This window comes from Ambystoma mexicanum, chromosome 6p (assembly GCF_040938575.1).
Source record: "Ambystoma mexicanum isolate Mex_15411 chromosome 6p, UKY_AmexF1_1, whole genome shotgun sequence".
Classification (NCBI taxonomy): domain Eukaryota; kingdom Metazoa; phylum Chordata; class Amphibia; order Caudata; family Ambystomatidae; genus Ambystoma; species Ambystoma mexicanum.
The window spans coordinates 875,000,375-875,020,357 of NC_090935.1; the positions used below are offsets into that span (position 1 = coordinate 875,000,375).

Consider the following 19,983-nt stretch of genomic DNA (forward strand, 5'->3'; position numbering starts at 1 on the left):
GACTAACTCTTACCAATTTTTGTTGAGAAGTTCTTCCTTGAAATCAGAGAGATGCTGTAGGACGTCGGGCAGTTGCGAGCAGTCATTCCGCACAGAAAACCATGCAAGTAGGCTGTGCCAAAGAAGACAACTCATCTCAGGGACACTCGCTTCCGGTTTGGTAGCAACTGAATCGCTGGAGCTCAAACAGGGCTGAAAGGAAGCACATAACCATTTGCATCAGTGAAAAATATCATCTTCATTGAAAAAATAGATGCGTGCAGTATTGTTGGCGACCGTTCTCACACACATAAATATCTCCTAGACAAAATCATGCCATTAGGATCAGTGACACCTTATAGGAAATTTGTCAGTGCATAGTCATCCTTCCGCACATCAAACAAAGTCCTCTCTTTCACACAGAGGGAATGGCGTGACTTGTCCTTACAGTTCTTGCTTAAGCATGAGAGGGAGGTTGGTCTCGTGCACATAGGTTTCCTCTTAAAACAGGAAGGGGGTGTGGCCATGCTCATGAGGGAAGGCTATTTTGTGGCTTTGGGGGTTTGGTGTAGTGGTCATGGTTGGAGATGGGTGAAGCAGTAGAAGGAAGATGCTTATGTTTAGACTGGCTGAACTAAGTGCAGAAAAACGGGGTGCAGTAACAGAAGAGGCTTGGTGATGTGTAACGGATTAAGCCCAGAGCCATTCTGCAGAATGGATTGATGAAATGGCAATGAAAATAAATTAAAAGTCCACTATGAAATATAGGATGAACAAATCCTCACACTCATAGATTTAAAAGGCTATCACAAAAGCGTGCCCGTGCATTCCTCAATACCACAATCCCAGTTGCTCATTTTCGTGGAGCAGGTGGGAGAGGGTAGGTTTTCTTATGGTGCTTCGAGAACATACAGAAGGAAAGAGGTGTTGGCACTCTCTTAGATGAGCACCAACACCGTGCCCATGGGAGGGGTGGGAAGCACAGGAGGGATTGAGTGGAGATGGGTGACGCCCATGTCAGGAGGGGAATATGGTAACACATGTAAAAGGTAGGAGGGATGCGGGCATTGGCGATGTAGACTGATGCTGCTAGAGGCATCCAGACATACGCAAGGAAGCCGATGATTCAGGTCTTCCATGGGTATGTCAGGTCAATATTTTCCAATGGTGCTTATGGTGCCTCCATAAGCAGATGATCCCACCATCGTCAGCATGGTGAATTAGCGACACTCACTGACAGAGAGGATGGATGGAGCACATGCGATTGGCACAGAACTGGTCAATGTTCAGAACAGCTTTCTATAATGGGACTAGCGCAGGGCCAGGAGAATGTCTAGGAAAAGCGACAGCCGAAAGGAGGACTGTTGACATCAGTAGAGACATAGGATTAAAATGGCACTACAATTCCAACATCAACAGTACCACAAAAATGGGGCTAGAAAAAGCACAGAAGGGAAGTGTTAAAAGGCCACATAGGAAAGACCCAACAAAGCCAGCGCACATACTGCTGTTGCCGTAGGACAATGTAATAGTCATCAATATGTTTTTTGGAACACATTCTTTAAACTGTACAACACAAAATATGAAGACATTGCATATAAACGTAATACAATGTCAATCTAAAATGCAACCATCAATTATATTTCCTGATATACAACCATAAAAAAACATATTTTGTAAAGTATATATAGAAGTACAAAGTATTCTAAGCACCCCCACCCTCCATCGTTTCCTGTCCCCCCTCCCGAGCTTGGTCTCAACCTTACCACTTCATGCACTTGCACTAGGAGAAATGCTGTCAGGTCTTGTATACTAGTTTCTCTGTTTAGATCATTCGGAATGTTCAAGGCCTAAGAATGATTACTGTATGCCCTGGTTACCATCCTGCCTTGAAGCGCTGTGAAGCACTTCACCTGTATATAAGCAAACAATATTCAGAACACGTTACAGTGGAGTTCATGCTATTACTATGCCCCGTACCAATTCCATAGCTCTGTGTGATATCAACATCTGCTGCCTGCATAAACAAACCAAAGGCTTCCGGCAGCGGTTTATATTAAGCTGTTTAAAAACAGGGATTAAATAGGACTCACGGAGTCTGGTAACAAATTGACAGAAAACTATCAACGGCATATCGTCCCAATTGACAGTTTATCATATTCACAAAATCCGACTTTTCTATTTTTGATGTTTGCAGATGGGGTAACTAATGGTATCTGGTTAAAACAAAACCGTGTCATTCATACCCTGGCTCTTGGGTTAGCAAAATAGTATAAATTATTTATCTAACAGCTGGTTAGGGAATACAAATTTCGACAGGCGGTGATTGCGGACTTACTTTGTTCATCTTGCAATATTTCTTTTTCACAAAGGCAAACAATTGCTTTTTTAGCCAATGCATAACCTTTCCGTGCCAGTGATGTAGGGTTAACACACACGTTATCAGAATCTAGTCAGTCCTGTAATAGAAGTCTTGTTAGGACCGCCTTTTCATTACAGCACAAGGAAATCCGTGAAAATAGCGAAGCAAACTGCGATTCAAGTGCGATTCATGTCCAACCAGTCTCAACAGTAAGAAGTTTATTGCTGAACTGTCAATTTCTTAAAATCTCCTTTCAGTCCTCACTATAGGGTTCAGAGATACTGTTGCCAAACACCTGCTGCATATCTTGCGATACCACCAGTTTTAGTTTGATATATTGTATTATTATATTATTGTTATGGCATTTATTGAGCACGGGCCTAGCTTCAAGAAAAAACAGAGTGCTTTTCAGAGGTGTACAACATTACAGATGCATAATATAGCGTTTTTCAGAGGTAACAACACAACAGATATACAGCGGGGGTAGGATACAGAGGAGGACAGAGGAAGGATACAGCTGTACCAGGTGGCAGGGAGCAGAGGAGCGGGCGGCATCAAGTGAGTCAGGTGGCACGAGGGGCAGGGTTATGACCTAGGTGTTGAGGAGGAGAGACTCCTTGAAGAGATACCTGCATTGCTGGGCAGATGGATTTGGCCCCATGATCGGCTGAATAATGCAAAAACCCTGTTTTTGCTTGGAAATACTACGAGGCCCTACGAGAGAACTTTATCTCCAGGGAATCACAATGTTCAGTTTTAGACATCAATACATCACAATTTTTTAAGGCCCTATTGTTAAACTAGTATCTGTGATTAGAGAACATTAATTGGCATGTGGCGGGCTGCCATAAACTCCTGAACATTGTAATGCCTATGTAGTTCTTGCCATTGGCACCAGATTATAGGCATATGCTATACAAGGGATCAGTCTCGTTTTGACCCCTGGAACACAAGTTGCTAATGTAAGGGGATGTGATTCAAGACCATTCTAATCTAAAGGCCATCCTGTGTGCACACCTGTTCGTGCTGGGAATTATGGAGTACTTTCACCTCATCTACCATAGGTAACAAAGGCTGTAATGATCCAAATACACAGCATACTCAGTATATTTTCCTACACACCCATACATTTCGAGACCTTCCACAGATCTGACCTGTTAACCTTGTTGGAAGCTGTAAATGTAAGACCTATGGGCGTATGCACATAACCGTAGCTGTGCTAAGTGAATAAATAGTTAGATATTCTTTATAGTATATGGGACTGCTGCATGATCACAAAGAATGTGACTATGCCCTATGTCACAATTACAATTTGTTCATCTTCCCAGTCAGTGATAGTTATCATCTGCGCAAGTTCCCCTTATAGTCATATTGTCCTATATAAATGATACTGTACACAAGTTTAAAGTTTGTAACATATTGATAGAGTTCTTTTTTTGTAATGCCACTGCCACATTTTCAAGGTGTCTACCCTGCACCCACCTAACCTGCAGAACTGCCCTAAACTGCCTCCCACCTGCTGCTCCTCTTTCTTCCCCATGCTCCACCTCCCCCCTTACCTTCAGTACATTTCTCCAAGTCTTTTTGCGGTCTCCCCCACACAGGCCTCAAAGTTGATATATTGTGCATTGGCCTATGCACTGTGCTCTTTTGTGCATCACGCTTTAGGCCCACAGACTCCAAACAAACCTACGTCGTTTTTTCCCAAAATGTGAGTGAAACATCACTGAAAGAAATTGACTGATAGCATTTACAATTTTGTCTGTTTCCTTTTTTGAAGTTTGGGATTATCAAACTTGTTGACCAGGTTTCAGGAAGAATCTGAGTTATGTTATTAAAACAGAACATATTTTCAATAATAGAGGGGCAAATATGCTTTGTGTTCATAAATATCTCCCGGAACACCATCTGGACCTGGTACCTTTGTGGGATGTTTTAACCCACTTCTGCTCTGCTATGCTGCAGCACTGTGTTATGATGGTGCCAGAAATAGCAAAATGGCTGCAAAACCCTTGTGCGCGCCAGAACCTCTGAAAATCATGCCTTGCAATGCCCAAAAAGATGGTTGCCCAATCTGCCACACATTTTATCAGTGGTGGAACAGAGATCTCACTCCTGGAATATGTCACTTGGCTCCACAACATGTGAAAATGGAGTACAGAAGGAAAAAGCAGTGCTCTGCGAAATGAAACCCCAAACTCTTGCTTTAAATCCTTTTTTCTTTGTTGCTGAAACTGCAGAATGCCAGTACAAAACACCCTTAAACATCCAAAATTCTGTCTGGGTGCTACAATTCACTTAGTCTAAGAAATGATTGTGAACTTGCAAGGTCCTGAAAAGCTGAAAGCATAAAGGGATTTCCACAGCAATGGTGGCCTGTCTGTGGATCTGTCAAAACTCTCTGTGCAGCAGAGGACTGCTGGGGACAGCTGTCAGGAGCCTGCCTGATTAAACTTTAAACATGTATAAACTGAAATCAAGTGTTTGCAATCTAAGAGGCCTGTACTGATAGTAACCCATCTTGTAATTGTTTTGATCCCATGGTTTAAAATCTTGAGTGAGAATTCTAGCTACTATTTTGAAATCACAGGTTTGTTTTAAGCTAAGGAAAAATGCCACAGAACTAACAATTAAATTAAGCTTGGCTAAAACTACCAAACTGGAATAATAGGCCTCCTCACAGAAGAAAGGCCTTTCCGTCCAGCAGGAAACCACACCAAAGTGGTAATTATAGGGTTTGGGGAAGAACCTGGTCTACAGAGCCATAGAGAACAATGAACAGCTGCTGCTAAAGGAAATGCGAGGTGTGAAGACAGTCGTAAATGCCCTCTGCCAAGAGCAAACTTGGGGAATGTCTCCTGGCTTTCCAGGGAGAGACCAAAGAGGCGGAGATAAACAACCATTTGTTGCTTAACAAGGACAAAGAACACATTTGAAAAAGACGGATAACTTATTGCGTAAAATTGTGAAAAATGTAAAAACAACAGAATTGTGAATCAAAATTTTGGCTGCACATTTCAAGAGGCGGAAAAATCGTGTGACATGTTCTGGAAAGAAATGGCAGAAAATGTGAATTTACACAAAATGTATTTCTGCTAGAAGTATGAAACTTTATACACTTATGCCCTTGTTAAATGAGCACACTTGTAGAAATTTGCTTATAAATAGGACATTGTGTTCCTGATGAAAAGGGCAAAAGTCTGTGAAAAGCCGCGACAAGATCCCACAGCTACGTGGTTTTGAGGAGTAGCTGCTAGATAAAATATGTAATCTGTATATGTGATTCTTATAGAGGTTGCACATGTGTAAATATGTATGGTTCCAAAAGTAGATTTTGTGTTCAAGGGGCCAGAGGTGGATTCTCAGCCTCATAAAACCACACCATAAAGGTGACATACTGTTTCGCTCCTCCTGTCAAGGCAGAGAGGAGACTCTGACCCAATCACCTGTCAAAGGGGCGAGCTTAGGATAAACCAGCCCACACACCCCCTTTATCATAGCATAAATAGAGACAGCTCACCACTCAAAAAGACAGACAGATTCACTCACTATCCTGATACTGGCGGAGCACCCTGCTGCTGAACTCTACATCTTCCTTGCTCCAGACTCCAGAAACTTGGCAAAGCAGAACCCATTGCATAGCTGAACCATTTTCAGCTAGGTCTCAAATTCCAGAACTAGAACCAACCCCATAAACCTAAGGGGAAGCATCATACTACAGCCGGGCTGCGCTGTACTGCTTGCCTGCTGCAAGTCAAATTCATCTTAACCAAGAAGGGCAGATCCAATCCAATCCTGTGCCGTGCTGTGAGCAGAGCCTTGCAGATCCAGTCCAGTCCGATGTGCACAGCTGTCTTTCCTAAAACCAGATCCAACTCCCGGAATCTTGATGGACCAGAATCCTGACGGGTCTGTTTAAAAACATATCTAGTGAGTATCTATTGATAGAACTGTGTCACTAGCCTATGTAGCTTGCTTAGTTAATCCCTATCTTAAACCCATCTTATCTTGTCTTCAGAACCTGATATTGTTAGGAGTATTTTTGGATTGTCTCAACCCTCTATCTAATCCCTCCTATATTCCTCCTGTACTAGTATTGCTAAAACTATCTTTGCGCTGATCTTTTCTCATATGAAGAAGGCGAGACCTCTGCAGGCAGTCATTCTGATCAAGTGGCTGTGTTCCTGTGTTGTATTTGTTTTGTTCATAGTCATCCTCTAGTGTAAGAAATCCTTTTTGTCATTTTAAAAGTGTATTCCTGTTTTCCATTCTTGCGCCTATCTCGAAAAAATGACCTCCACTAAAACACCCATAACTCCCTCAGTTTTCATGCTAGGGTTCTCCCGTTATCGCGATTATCGCGCAGTGAAAATTTTGCCGTGAATTATCGTTTAGGATAATTCTTACACGTGTAAAACAGCTTTTGATTGCTTCCTACTTTAATTTTAAAATGTCAAATTGTTTCTTGGTATTAAATAATTGCTTGGGTTTGTGTGCAACTATCCAAAGCGACTCCCATAAGAATTTATAACAATTTCAGCCATTTTTATTAGATTTAGTGTTTTTACCTAGTCCATTCTAAAGATAAAAGCCCAGCTTGACAGTCAATTCCGTTTTTCTCTTGTGTTAGCTGGGGAAAAGTGGGATTGATATTTTGTTTGAATTCTGCCATTCCTGAATACCTACTCTCTCCTCCTATCTCTTCACATTGTCAATTGTGGGTTGAGGAGTGTGCAGAGGGAACCTTTTGCCACAGTGCTATTTGAACTGAACACACACACAAAAATATTATTTCTGTGCGGAATTGTTTTGCTCACTATTACTCCTTGTGTATTAAAGAGATTATTTAGTGTTACATCACCCCATTGGTGATTACTGTGCACCCATTAAACATAGTGTGATTGAATTTTAAATACATAAATAAATATTTTAACTTTGCAAACCAGCCTGTTTGCTGGTTCAGTGTGACCGGGGGGTTCCAGGAGAGGGGCGTGATATGAGTGGTATATCGTTCGGAATAAAGAACGTTTAGACAAAAATAAATAAGGAATTCAGTTGTGCATTACATGCTAGGCGTTGACTTGGATGTGTACCGGATTGAAATCACTTACACCTTACACCAATGGAGATCTTGAATAGAGAATTGTATTTCTTCCAGTGTTATGTCATATGCCAATTCCTCTAAACTTGCAAAACAAAATCTATCCATTGGATGTCAGACCAACCCTTCAAGCTCTGGAACATGTGGATTGAATGCGTTGTTACCTGAATAGGTTACATAGGTATTTTCCGCTAATTGCCAAAATTGTGTAGAATTTCCTATAGTGCAATATTTAGAAATTGGATCCCATGTGGTTTTATTGAGGTTAGACTTGCATCCTTGCACATCGCCTGGGTTATTGTATTACCTTTCGAGAATCTGCAGTACAACCTTTGTCATACCAGGTATGTTTTATGTTAGATGTATCTTTTAGCAGATTTTGTCATGTTTAATTAAATAATATGATTAAGGCAATCAAAAATCTCTGACTTTCTCAATAAAATCAAGTCTATTGTCAGATAATTATTACATGCATTCTTGGCCTGTTGTACTACAGAGGTTAACATGCTTGCAGAATTATCCTTAGTCTATTTAATGTGCCATTTAATGCAGCATCGATCATTTGTAACCACCGCCCTGGTCCAGGGGCTTTGTCTCCTCATGTACATTCTTTATATTGGATGGACGTTGAAATTCTAATAACATGAAGAAATTATCACTTTCTGACAGTCCCTCACTCTGTATTTGAAATGTGTTGAAATGGCCAGTGAGTTACCAAACAAATGTTCCTTTCACTGATTGGTCAGATGGAATGACCATGAATTACACAGAGATAGTGATCATCTGTTAATTTAATGAAATCCTTCACCTGGAAGTTCACAAAATGCGACATAGCTAGGTTGTGGTATAGCCCATGTGAATAATTCATCGAGATCCAAAGCTAGGAATCCATCAGGGCTACCTCTATGGGTATTAAAGTCACCCACTAAGCATACACAGCTATTCCCCATACTATTATCTCCATACGCATCCATGCATTTACCCACTATAAAACCAATTGTTAACACTGATTGTGGTTACCCCAGATTCACCCAAAGCTTTTATATACATTACAGATAATGCTATCCTCGCTAGTACAAGAAGTAACATTAATTATTTGTATTTACCCTGTTAGCATTGGGATAAAATAATTTTCCAACTGAGAGATAAAGATATAAATGAAATTAGACTAGCCACCGTTTTGAGCACCACCTTTGATTGAATGGCTGGCATCTGAATTGTCTAGTAACCTGCTAAAAAAAAAAAGACAAATCAACACCAAGTCTCTTGTAAAAAGAATAAATCAAACTCGGACACATAGGTGCACCAGTATCATGGTTCTTATTTTGAAGGAGAACCCTTCAATATTCCATTAAGAGAATTTCTGGTTATTATTTGTAGATTTTAATGCAGTCAATATATCCATGTTCTAATGTTATATCCTGACTTCACAATATCACTGCCACTGCCTCTGATTTTGGATACATTCTGTAATAATCTAATATGCTTAGTATCTGCCATTTCCTCAGAATTAGCAGGTCCAATAATTCCTGGTATTAACTATGTATTGTTGCTTTGTTTGATACCATCTTTACTTCATGCCTAGAAATAGATCATAGATGTCTTTCAGGAATGCCCTTCACTTTTATATGAGTAAATAAAGGATCGTCCTCAGTTGAATATTGGTTCCTGATGGTGGGAGAGAACGATAATCGATAGCCACTAAACATTCCACAAAGGAACAATCATAAAAAGTAACTTTTATAAAAGCAGTACCATTCTGCAAATGGTCAGCATATCTTTCTGCTCTGTAAATATCACTGTATATTACTGCACAACAACCTTTAATATGACATATGATATGATATGATATGATATGATATGATATGATATGATATGGCATTTGTAACGCGCCAATACACAAGTGTTTCAAGGCGCGACGAGGCAGGGAGGGGGGAACAAGGGGAAGACAGACAACGATCCTACTAGGCCAGGTGTCATTCAGATCGTGCAAGTGCAGGGGTAGGGGGAAGGGAGGAAGTGCAATGGGAAGGGGAGGGAGGAAGTGCAGTACAAAGTAAGTAGAATAAAAATAAATAAATAGGGCCAGCTGGTGGCAAGTGCAAGGTAAGTGCAGACAAGAGCTGGGAAGGGGGGGCTGTAGGGATACAGAGACAGTCCCGCAGTGCAGGGGTTGCCAGGGAGGCAGTGCAAGTGGAGAGTGGCTGGGCCCAGGACCGAGGTCGCTGAGAGTGGCCCAGTTGCAGATTCAGTGCAGTTTCAGTGAAGAATTTAGCAGGGGAGGGGGAGAGAGAAAGCAGAAGCAAAGAGGAAGGTTTTGAGGTGAGCAAAGGATGGCTTTATTTGATAACATTTCCGGAGACACAAAAACACTTTTTTTTAAAAAATGTGGAGCATTACCCATATGAATAACATTGGATTTAATTTTCTCTTGCACGCAACATCATCAGGGGTAGCCTGTTGAAGTGGTCCACAGTCATGAATTCATCTCTGTGTAAGTAATGGTGTTCTAGTTTAAGAGCACACTGGTTGTGAAAACAAATCATCCAAGTTCCCTCTTAACTCCAGTAGGTTAAGATCGGCTTTCTTGTCACTGAGTAGATGTTAGGGTGCTACTATTGCTTTTGATGGGATCCCCCTGATAAATCCATGTAGCATCTTTACTGGATACATGAGATATTTAGGGTGTAACCTGGTCTTTACTTATCCTAAGAGTCTCAGCAGGCAGAATTACATGTTTTGGGAGCTGGAGCTCATTTTTTAACTCACTATAACTATGAGACATTATATTTATTTATTTTTAAATATATTAATCTCCACAAAGTTAGAATCATTTTTCTCATATCGTTACACTGTTGTTGTTCATATAGTCATTGATGAATTTCTGCAGTCAAATGCAGGAGGATTTCTGTGAGGTAATAGGGGATGGGGAGAGGGTGATGGGTTGGTGGGGTATGGGCAATGGGGGCCCCTAGCATTTTGTGACAAAACAAATTTGTGAAAAACGTACAGTAAACAATTCAGCCATAACAATAGAGATTCCCTTTCATTTTTATCACTTGGATAGCGATTCATTTTCAATTGGAATAATGTTTAGAGATATTTATGCAGCAAACATTGATGCAAGGAATGCTTTCACTCCCCAATCAAAAGCGCTACATCAATATTTCCTTTTAAGTTTAATCTAGCCCCTTCTCTTTTGATTGGTACCTTCAGTTACCAAGCCTAAATTCTGGGAGGGATAAGGCCACCCACTTGCATTTACATTTTTACACATTTCAGTTTTTGCACTAAATATTTAACATGGCAAATATTTTTACTTTACAGTTAAGCATAAGATATGTTTGGATTCCTGTCATCATGCCGGACTTATTGAAATGTCTTTCATCTCGGCACAATGCTGCAAGTTCAAAAGAGGGTTTTTTTCTGCTGTATTCAAAATTATAACAATTCCCAACATGACATGTTCTATACAGATATCTAATTTATTAAGCTATCACCTCTGAATCTCTGCTTTGTGACATTTTCTGGGTCACATTTTTATGAGAGTTAAATTAACAGATAGGCCTTGTTATCATCTTTACAATGATTGACATTTGTCTCATGATGCTATGATTCCTGAGAAAATGAACAAACTATGATATTCTATGTAACCTAATGGCATTGTATTAATTACACACATACTATGTCTTCAATTTTTATGTTACGTTTTGTTTCTTCAAACTGAACAGGGGATGCGTTGCTTATCTTGAAAAGAAGAGCATATTGACCCATCCTCCATGCTCATGGGAAATCCCTTAGGGACATGCATGTGATCAGTGTTTATGAGCTGACCACAACCCATTAAATGAATCCTCTGTTATGCATGAATGCAGCCTCCTCTCTGGCCTTGAAGATTCAAAGAGATTGTCTTTCAGACAGAGCAGAGGGCAGAGAGCCCTGCCATCCATAATGGCAAGGTGGCTTTGAATCTCAGTGTAAAGGTCAGCTCTCATGAACAGAAATATACACTTTAAATGTCACCCTTTTTTTCTTTAGACATGAGGCCCATATAAATATTTGACCTCATCTCATCTGCAGATTACTTCTGTGCCATGCCATCAATGTTCATTTTTCCATCAGTATATATTCAGATTACTCTGGCAAGGGAAATCTGGTATGAATGTGTTCATTGTTTTAGGCTGTGAACTGCACACACTTCCATGAGAGTTGTTTCTGCTTTTGCAAAGTTACCCATTCAATGGAAAGTAGGTCTCTGGCTTTGGGCCTTATCATTTCAGGGCAGGGCCCATTTAATTTAGTTCATACTCTTTCTTGCTCTGCAACAGCATTTTGATGTGGTGCAGTTGGGAATAAAATTCTCCCTTTTGTCTGTCAGCCCCCAGTGTGCTTTCCAATTGCAAGAAGGATGTCTGCACTGTTAGGCCCAACATGGCCAGGGGCAGTTCATTTAATCCTGGGGCTCAATTTGAACCCCACCGATCCCCCTCACCTGCTCTTTAAACATGTTTTTTTTTATTTTCTGAGGCAGAGTGAGGTTTTTCCTCACAATTCAAATTTTACGATGGAGAAAGTCCCACTCTTTTCTTTCCTCCTCGGGGAGTGGGCACTCTGGTCTCCACCTCCTTATTTTTGCATCCCAGGGGTACGGTCACAGAACCCTCCCTCTTTTTCTCTTGCTTCCTTTCCAGGATCCCTGGGGTCCTCCGAGGACTCCAGTTCCTCCTTTCACCTTGCTGGAAGGAAGGATGCTAATAATTCTAGAGAGCAGAGTAAAAAGGGTTGTTAAATATTTTTGGTTAGACATTATTTCCTCAGACAATATTACATGTAAATTTCAACACATTGATTACATTTAACATTCCCATTTTCTATTAAATTACTTTAATTAATATCCATATTTAAATTATACCTGTTCTATATACTTTAGTTTCCATCCGGTTTTTGATCTTATCTTCATTCCTCAGATGTTTGGTCAGCTCGAACTTCAGTGGGCTCCTCAATCACTTTCAAAGCTAGTTAGGGATGACAGCTTTTTAACTGATTGATATGGACCCATTTCTCTTCCATCTGTTCTCCTTTTGGGATGCAGATCTTCTAGGCAACAGGTGATATTTTGTCCACAATTTTAAAACTACCACGCCAAGAGATTTCCATTCCATCGTCTGGTTTCTCTGGATATTGTACAGGACGTAGTATGATTTCATTCCTTCAGCCAACTTCTCCAAGTTGTGATGTGCAGAAACAAAAGCATTCTGGAGGTGCTTTCTTAGTTTCTCAATGTACTCATGAGTAGTAGACGCGTTGATCAGTGTCTACTCCGTTGATCAGCGTCTGCTCCTGAGTTCTATAGTAGAGCAGATGCTGAGGTAACACCATTTTTTTTCGTCGGTTCATAAGCTCAAATGGAGACATTTTTGTTGCAGAAGATGGTGTAGACCTAATAGTCATCAGGACAAGTGGTAATCGAAAGTCCCAACTGGGTCCAGAGTCAGCCACAAACTTCTTCAATATGCTTACAATTGCATTATTGTATCTCTCAACCCCTCTGGTCGATGCTAGGCAGCAGGCGATGTGAAGTTTTCTCTTTACCCCTAGAATCTCACACATCTTGGTCCTCATCTCACTGGTATGATACGATATAATATGATTTGGCATTTATAATGCACCAATACAAAAGTGTTTCAAGGTGCGACGAGGCAAGGGAGGGGAAACAGAGGGAAGACAGACAACGATCCTACTACGCCAGGTGACATTGAGATTGTGCAAGTGCAAGGGAGGGGGGAAGGGGAAAAGTGCAGGGGGAAAGGGGAGGGACAGTGCAGTACATAGGATAACAGTAAAACAAATAAAAACAATAAATAGAAGTGCAGCCAGCTGGTGGCAAGTGCAAGGGTAAGAGCAGACATAAGAGGTCAAGTGCTAATAGGGACTCTAGGGATACAGAAACAGTCCCTGAGTGCAAGGGTTGCCAGGGGGCAGTGCAGGTGTGCACCTGGCAGGGAGGGGACCTGGGTCCGAGATCAGAGAGTAGTCAGGTAACCAATGCAGTTTCAGATTCAGTCAGGAGATTTGCAGGGGAGATAAGGAGAGAAAGCAGAAGGAAAGAGGAAGGTCTTGAGGTGCTTCCGGAACCAGAGATGGTTCTCCTCAAGTTTCAGAGAGGCATAGAGGCTGTTCCAGAGGAAACAGAGCACAACATTTTGATTGTGTACAAGATAACTTTGTTAACCTTGTCGTGCTTTTGGTACAATACAGCTGTTAGGCAGGTATTTGTAAAGCCTGTCTCCAAGAAGAACTGCTTAATTTGATGGGCTAAGCCAAAGAAGGAGCTTGAGAAAGGCTTTTTTTCAGTTAACTACCTCAGATTGCTCCGGACGCTACTCCCACTTGACTCCCATCTTTGATAAATGGGCCACGGGTCAAGTGACCTTTGAGTACTCTTCAATTAACTTTCGACTATAATTAGTGAGTCCAAGAAGTCTTCTCAATTCTCGCAGAGTAGTAGGGTCTTTTAATTTCAATAAGGCTACCACCATCATGTGCTAATAACCTTATAGACCTCGACAGGTGTCATTATCGCTTGGGATAGTGACCCTTCCTGAATTTATGGCCCTCAGCTTTTCCTCAGTCCGTAACTTGGTGGTGGATCATTATCCCACGATAACGACCCCTCTCTCAGTCTATGAGGCTATAAAAATAACTTATTGGGGTCAAATGTAGAGGGCAAACTGTAAGAAAATAGATAAATCCTGTCGACATAAATGGGCTCCTATTTTATTTTGTAATTCACATTTTCCAACAGGTTTAATTATTGCCAAAGACCACTGGGAAAGGGCCTCACCATAGTAATCCAGCATTTGGTTGACGGATATATTCTACATTTGAAGAGGCACTAGACTTTTGAATATCCTACTTCCATAATGTTCAAGTATACTCGTCTTTTTGAGGGTATAGAAACCACCACCAAAGTTAGGACTATTTTATAAAAGATTATAACCTAAACTGTCCCAGGAGACGTAAATGACAGTCTCCCTCTCTCTCTCTTCCCGTCTTCCTTTCTCTCTTGCTCTTTCTCTTTGTCAGTACTCACCAATAGAGGGGATCCTCAACTAGGTTGACTTAAGGCAGCAGTGTAAACCGGACCATGAGGTCCAAGTCGCCTCACAGAGGATTAACTAAAGCAGAGGAGTAGATCAGTTGAAAGAGCAACATAAGAACTAACACTACCGGGTGTATGCCAAGCTGCAAAAGAAGGGCAGGTCTTAGTGATTCCCTGACGTAACTATTAGAGAGAAGTAATGTAGAAGAGAACTGACCTTGCTAGGTTAGGCGTAGGAACATCAACTATTTTCTCGTGGTGTTGTGGAATTGTTTCCCCAGGGTTGATCACTCTCTAGAATACAATACAAGGAAACAATGTACAAAGAGCTCTGGAAACAGAACGCTGTTTAAGGTATAGCTAAACCTCTTACCTACTACATTAGGTGGTGACAGGCAATGAAGGAAGGTCCCTAAAAGGAGTACAATAGTGCAAGGGGAAAAAAACGAAGGAGGAAGGGAGGTTAGTGGTAGTTAGTTAGGACCTATATTGCCGGGTGGCACGAGGACGCCCTACACGATGGGGTGATGCACACATGGGAAACAGCGAGGCGTCCTTAGTTCTGTGCATTACATATAATCCGGAATATTGGTAGGAATACCCTATGGACCCCAGGGAGCAGAATACATGCAGGCAGTAGAGAAACCAACTCACTAGGCAAGGCAATCTGGGAATGGCAGCAAAATCAGGTCTATTATCAGGCAAACAGTAGCAATAGCAAATCGCAAGACAGAGGCAATACAGGAAAGTAAGCAGATCAGGTCAAATGCCAGGGAGACCGCAGCGGTACCAGAGCAGAAGACGAGGCAGTCCGGGAGGCAGATCAGGTCAAACACCATGCAAGCAGTAGAGGAACAGAATCGCAAACCAAAGGCAGTCCGGGAAGAGAAAAGAGCTGGGTCGAAAAACTGGATACAATATAGTTGCAAGCGAAACTAACTACAATCAGAAGCACCAGAAGCGGGCTGGGTGAGTTTTATGTAATGCGAGTAGGCGGGTCTTATGAGAGGGAGTCACACAGCTGGTCACGTGAATGAACGCGACCATAGGCAGTGCTGCAGTGGAACGCGGCACTGCTGCGTGAGAACTGTATGCCTTGCGTATCCCCAATCACCACGGCAACCACCAACACTGTGTGAAGGAAAAAACATGCAAAGGGAAAACATGGGCTAGGCGGCGGGGAACCCATGTGTAGAGAACGCCTTCCTTGGGGCGGAACTGTGGCACTCTTTCTCCTACTCAATCTACCTCTTTGTCTCTGCCTCGTATCTCTTCCTGCTCTTTGTCTCGCTCTCTTTACCTTTGGTAAACAGTTCTAACAGTTGGTCTTCATCCTTCTTACTATAGCGAGTGATGTTCTAATACAATATTGAAAGAATAAGAACCCAACGAGACTAAATTGGAAGAAAAAGGAGTTCAGACACATCAGATGAAACTTTAGCTATAGCGCTAGAGGCAAGTCTAAGGAGCGCTGTGCGTTGGTATACACTGTTGAATTGACAAACTGACTCCTTATTCAATGCAGTCCCCTTACAGAGTCAGCTGCACAGCGGTGGCCGAGTTAGGGGTTTTTGAAACCCATAACAGGCACATTTCTGTGTTTTTTGCTGCAAAACTAATGTCCCTTCAAGTAAATGTGTTTTCAGTAAGTGGCTAATATTTTTTATCACAGAAGGTTCCCAGTGAATATGCATGACGACAGCTTGAACTGCTTTACGCGTTCCCTCCCTGTTAAGGAAGCGACGCACTTCTTTTAATGTTTTTTTTTTTTTTTTTTTTTTTACACCAGGACTTTTTTTTTTTTGTTAAAATAAATTAAGCTGAATAAGGTACATAAATAGAATTTTAGTGTTCAAACATTCTTAGTCCGTTTTAAAACTGGCTTTACAAGCAAAGTGCATGACATCAGCTGATTTAAAGATTTCGGAATATGCTGCAATACTCTAGGCAATTCCTCTTAAAAAATTCCATTCAGCTACAGGAATCGAGGGTGAACGTGGAGGAACACTTTTTGTACATCACTGCCAGTGCAGCTGGTATTCAAAGATCGGCACAGAAGAGGGTGGCAGCTCACATTTAAAATAAGCACCAAACGGTGACCTCAACATGTATTTCTTTCTTAAAGTTACTGGAGAGATTATACAAAATGCTTAATCTGGGCAGCGTTAAATCCATTCCCATCGCAAAAAGAGGCAGAGAAACGGCAGGAGAAAGTCAGAAATGATCTGTGCCAATTATCTATCAGGACAGTGTCTGGATGTGAGCAAGATGTTCTGGCTTCAAGACGTTCACGTTGCTCTGAGCTCCAGCAGCCTCAATATCTTTTATCACACCTGTATCCCACTGAAAAGTCAGGAGGGCTGCAGGAACCAGCCCACATTCATTGAAGGGGGTGTTCTCATCCTCCAGTTTAAGACCTCCTGGACCAAGTAGCTCAAAAGGCATCCAGTTGTTCTCCAAGGTTGACCTTACAAACTCCATGAGTGCAGACATCTTTTCACGAGCATAAAAGGTTCCTTGTAGGATGAGTCCATCCGGCAGCCGGACCCGGAGCAGGGTATAGTTATATTTCCGCATCTCTCTCTTCTCCTCTTTCTCCCTCATAGCTTTTGTTCGCAGCATAGAATTTCTCTCTGTTGCTCAAGCTCTTAGTTTTTGTTCACGTTCAAGTTCCTTTGTACTGAGACTATAGAAATCCTCTGGCAGCTCAATCTGGGAAGCTCGAATGGACGGCTGGAAGATCTGCATGTTTCTATCGAGCATGGCCTTCACTGGATCTCCCGATACTGTTCCAAGTCATCAAGCTTTCCCAATAATTCCTCTTTGACGACGTAGAATCCTTCCTCATTCTCTTGTCCTGATACTGGTAGCATTTTCTTTTCAAACCCAATAGCCTGGAAAAACTCTGGGGTTCCCTCCAGACTGGAGATACGTTCCTGAAAGATCCGATTGGACAGCCTAATTCTACGATATTTCTCCTCTTCAGGGTGATTGTGGATATTTTCTAGATACTTTGCCACGGTCTCTGTTCCAAGTTTCACCTTCTCAATGTCTTTGTTGAATTTGTGGATTTTCATGATGGATGCTGAAATAGGGTCTTCTGAGAAATACAAAAGGATTGCCTCTTTGATGTGAGCATCTCGCTGGTTCTTCCTCAAGGTAGCGCCAGTTAATGGACAAGTGGAGTAAACGCCAGACACAGAGAAAACAGAGCTATCTGGTTGCAATGCTATCTCCTGGCACTCTTCGGTGGATGATGTTCGTGGTTTAACTGCTGCTGCCGCTTCTGCTTCCAGCTCCCTTTTCACCTTTGTTCTGATCATTTCCTGGGATGTGGGAAGTTTAGCTTTAGCTTGTTTCAGCTCTATCCTAGACAGTGCTCCAGTAGCTGCCATCTGAGCTCCCTCCGACGGTGCTTTACTTGATCGCTGGGTTTCCTTGCCAATTTTCTCATTGGGTACTTTTTCCCTTTGGGTGATTACCTCATCCTCATGATTACCTCATCCCGCCTGGAGGATACGCGGACCCGGAGGGGAGAGCCGGTCCGCCGTGGGAGATGAAGGGATCAGCGTGTTCTTTTAATGTTTAAATGAGGATCAGCCTATTGTTTCAATGTCAACATGCATGTATATTATTAATCAGTAATTTAAATTTAAAAATAGCATATTTAAAAGAAAGAAGCAGGGTTGCTATTAATATTTGTTTGGCGATGTATTAAATATTACCATATATGTACTGCCCTATGAATGCAAACCAGCCTTACAAGTGGGCGGGGCAAGTGGGCGGGGCAGGTCGAAGGACAGTATTGTGTAAATAGTTAAATCCACTCATTGTGTTCAGGGCCCTAGTCTGGGGCTCAACTTCAGAGGAGTGGCGGGAAATCAGATTAGACCGCGGGTGCACAACATACGGCCCGCGGCCCAAGTGCGGCCGGCATGCTGTTGCATCCGGCCCGGCAGGGTTAAATACTTTCCTAATGGAGGGCAGCCTGCAAACAGCAACTGCTGACCTCCATTAGAAAAGCTTTGTTTCTCTTGCACACTCGCCTCAAAAAATGCACCATAGCGATCCTGCCTCAAGCGGCTGATTTAAATCAGCAAAAAAATAAAAAAGTTACTTTTTTATGAAGAAGGGATTACAGCTACCCAAGAGTTTGCAGTGAGGTGATCCCCCGCGATTCTGCGAGCGTTTGTTGTGCATTGGGGTGGGATGGGCGGCGATTCTTTCATCGGATTATTACATCAGAAGAAAAATGCATGCATTTTGCATTGCTGTTTTTATAAGAGAAATGCTCAAAATAAATGTATTACATTATTGATTTGAGATTTGTCAGTGAGCGATACAATATTTATATTCGATTATGATAATTTACAATTTAATAATTTCTTTGAAATCTCAACTCGTTTCCTTAGTTACGATATTTGACAATAGTTGATTTACTGTAAATCACCATCCTCAAAGCGGCTTCGAGAAAAAAGTATCATATTAAATCCTTTCAAGAGCATTTGGGAGCAGTAAGAAGAAACATATTATTATGCTTTATAGACTGGGCTTCTGGGGTTGACCAATGGGCTGAGGCAAACGTTTGCGTCCATATTTTCGAAAAGGAGTACTTATTTTCAGCTCTTGTATAAATGGATTTAAATAAACATGGTGGGTATACAGCAGAAAAGGAGGCCTTCCGGGGCCGCGGTGGGATTCAGACTTTCTCTGGTTAGTTACTGCCACTAGTCCCAAGTATCCCAGAAGGGCTTCTTCTCGGTGGGTCACTCAAGAGTGCACCCAGCAGCGAGGGCCGGGTCTAGGACTAAGAATTTCTGGAAAGAAGTGGGGGCTTGGTGAAGGAAGGGCATACAGAAACAAGTCAAATGAAATGGGACCCATCATTTCAAGGTGACACCCCTCTAAGCGCTGCCTCCCAGACTTGGGCGAAGACAGACGTTTAATGAATGTGGCGCTTCCATTACAGTCTATGGTGGCGCATAACTTTTCTCAAAATGATCAAGGAAAGCCTATTCAAGCTGATGGAGACCTTTCTCTTGTGAGTTGAATGTGAAACTCCACCTACTAAATGCAGAGTGAGTTCAGAAATGCACCCTTTTTTGTTCGCTGCAAATAAAAACGGTGCAACCAATTCCAAAGGAATATATGGGGGGACTCATGGGGATGGTGTTTTGGTGGGGGGTCATGGAGTTTGCCTTTTGTTTGGGGGGGGCATATTTCAATCTTAAAATCTTCTGTTGATAGTGGTTGTTTTCAGTATGCTTTGCATATTGTTTGCTGTGGGGCTCAAGGGGCATAGCATTTTTTTTATTATTATTTTTTTCTTCACCAAGGGGCATAGTATTTGCTTGTGGGGTGGGGGTCATGGGGCATAGTGTTTGCTTGGGGGTAGGGGGTCATGGGGCATAGTGTTTACGGGGTGGGACGGTCATAGGG

The 19,983-nt window shown here is 41.9% G+C and overlaps 1 protein-coding gene and 1 pseudogene across 1 annotated transcript in view; both read right to left on the reverse strand.

Annotated features, from left to right (window-relative positions):
• Nucleotides 1-19,983, reverse strand: part of TMEM232 (transmembrane protein 232) — a 1,143,478-nt gene that overhangs the window by 777,334 nt on the left and 346,161 nt on the right. The window contains exon 8 of the mRNA XM_069625485.1: nt 14-192. Coding sequence (XP_069481586.1) covers nt 14-192 — 179 coding nt within the window. The remainder of the gene's footprint in view (nt 1-13; nt 193-19,983) is intronic.
• On the reverse strand, nt 16,331-18,008 carry LOC138510062 (UBX domain-containing protein 6 pseudogene; annotated as a pseudogene).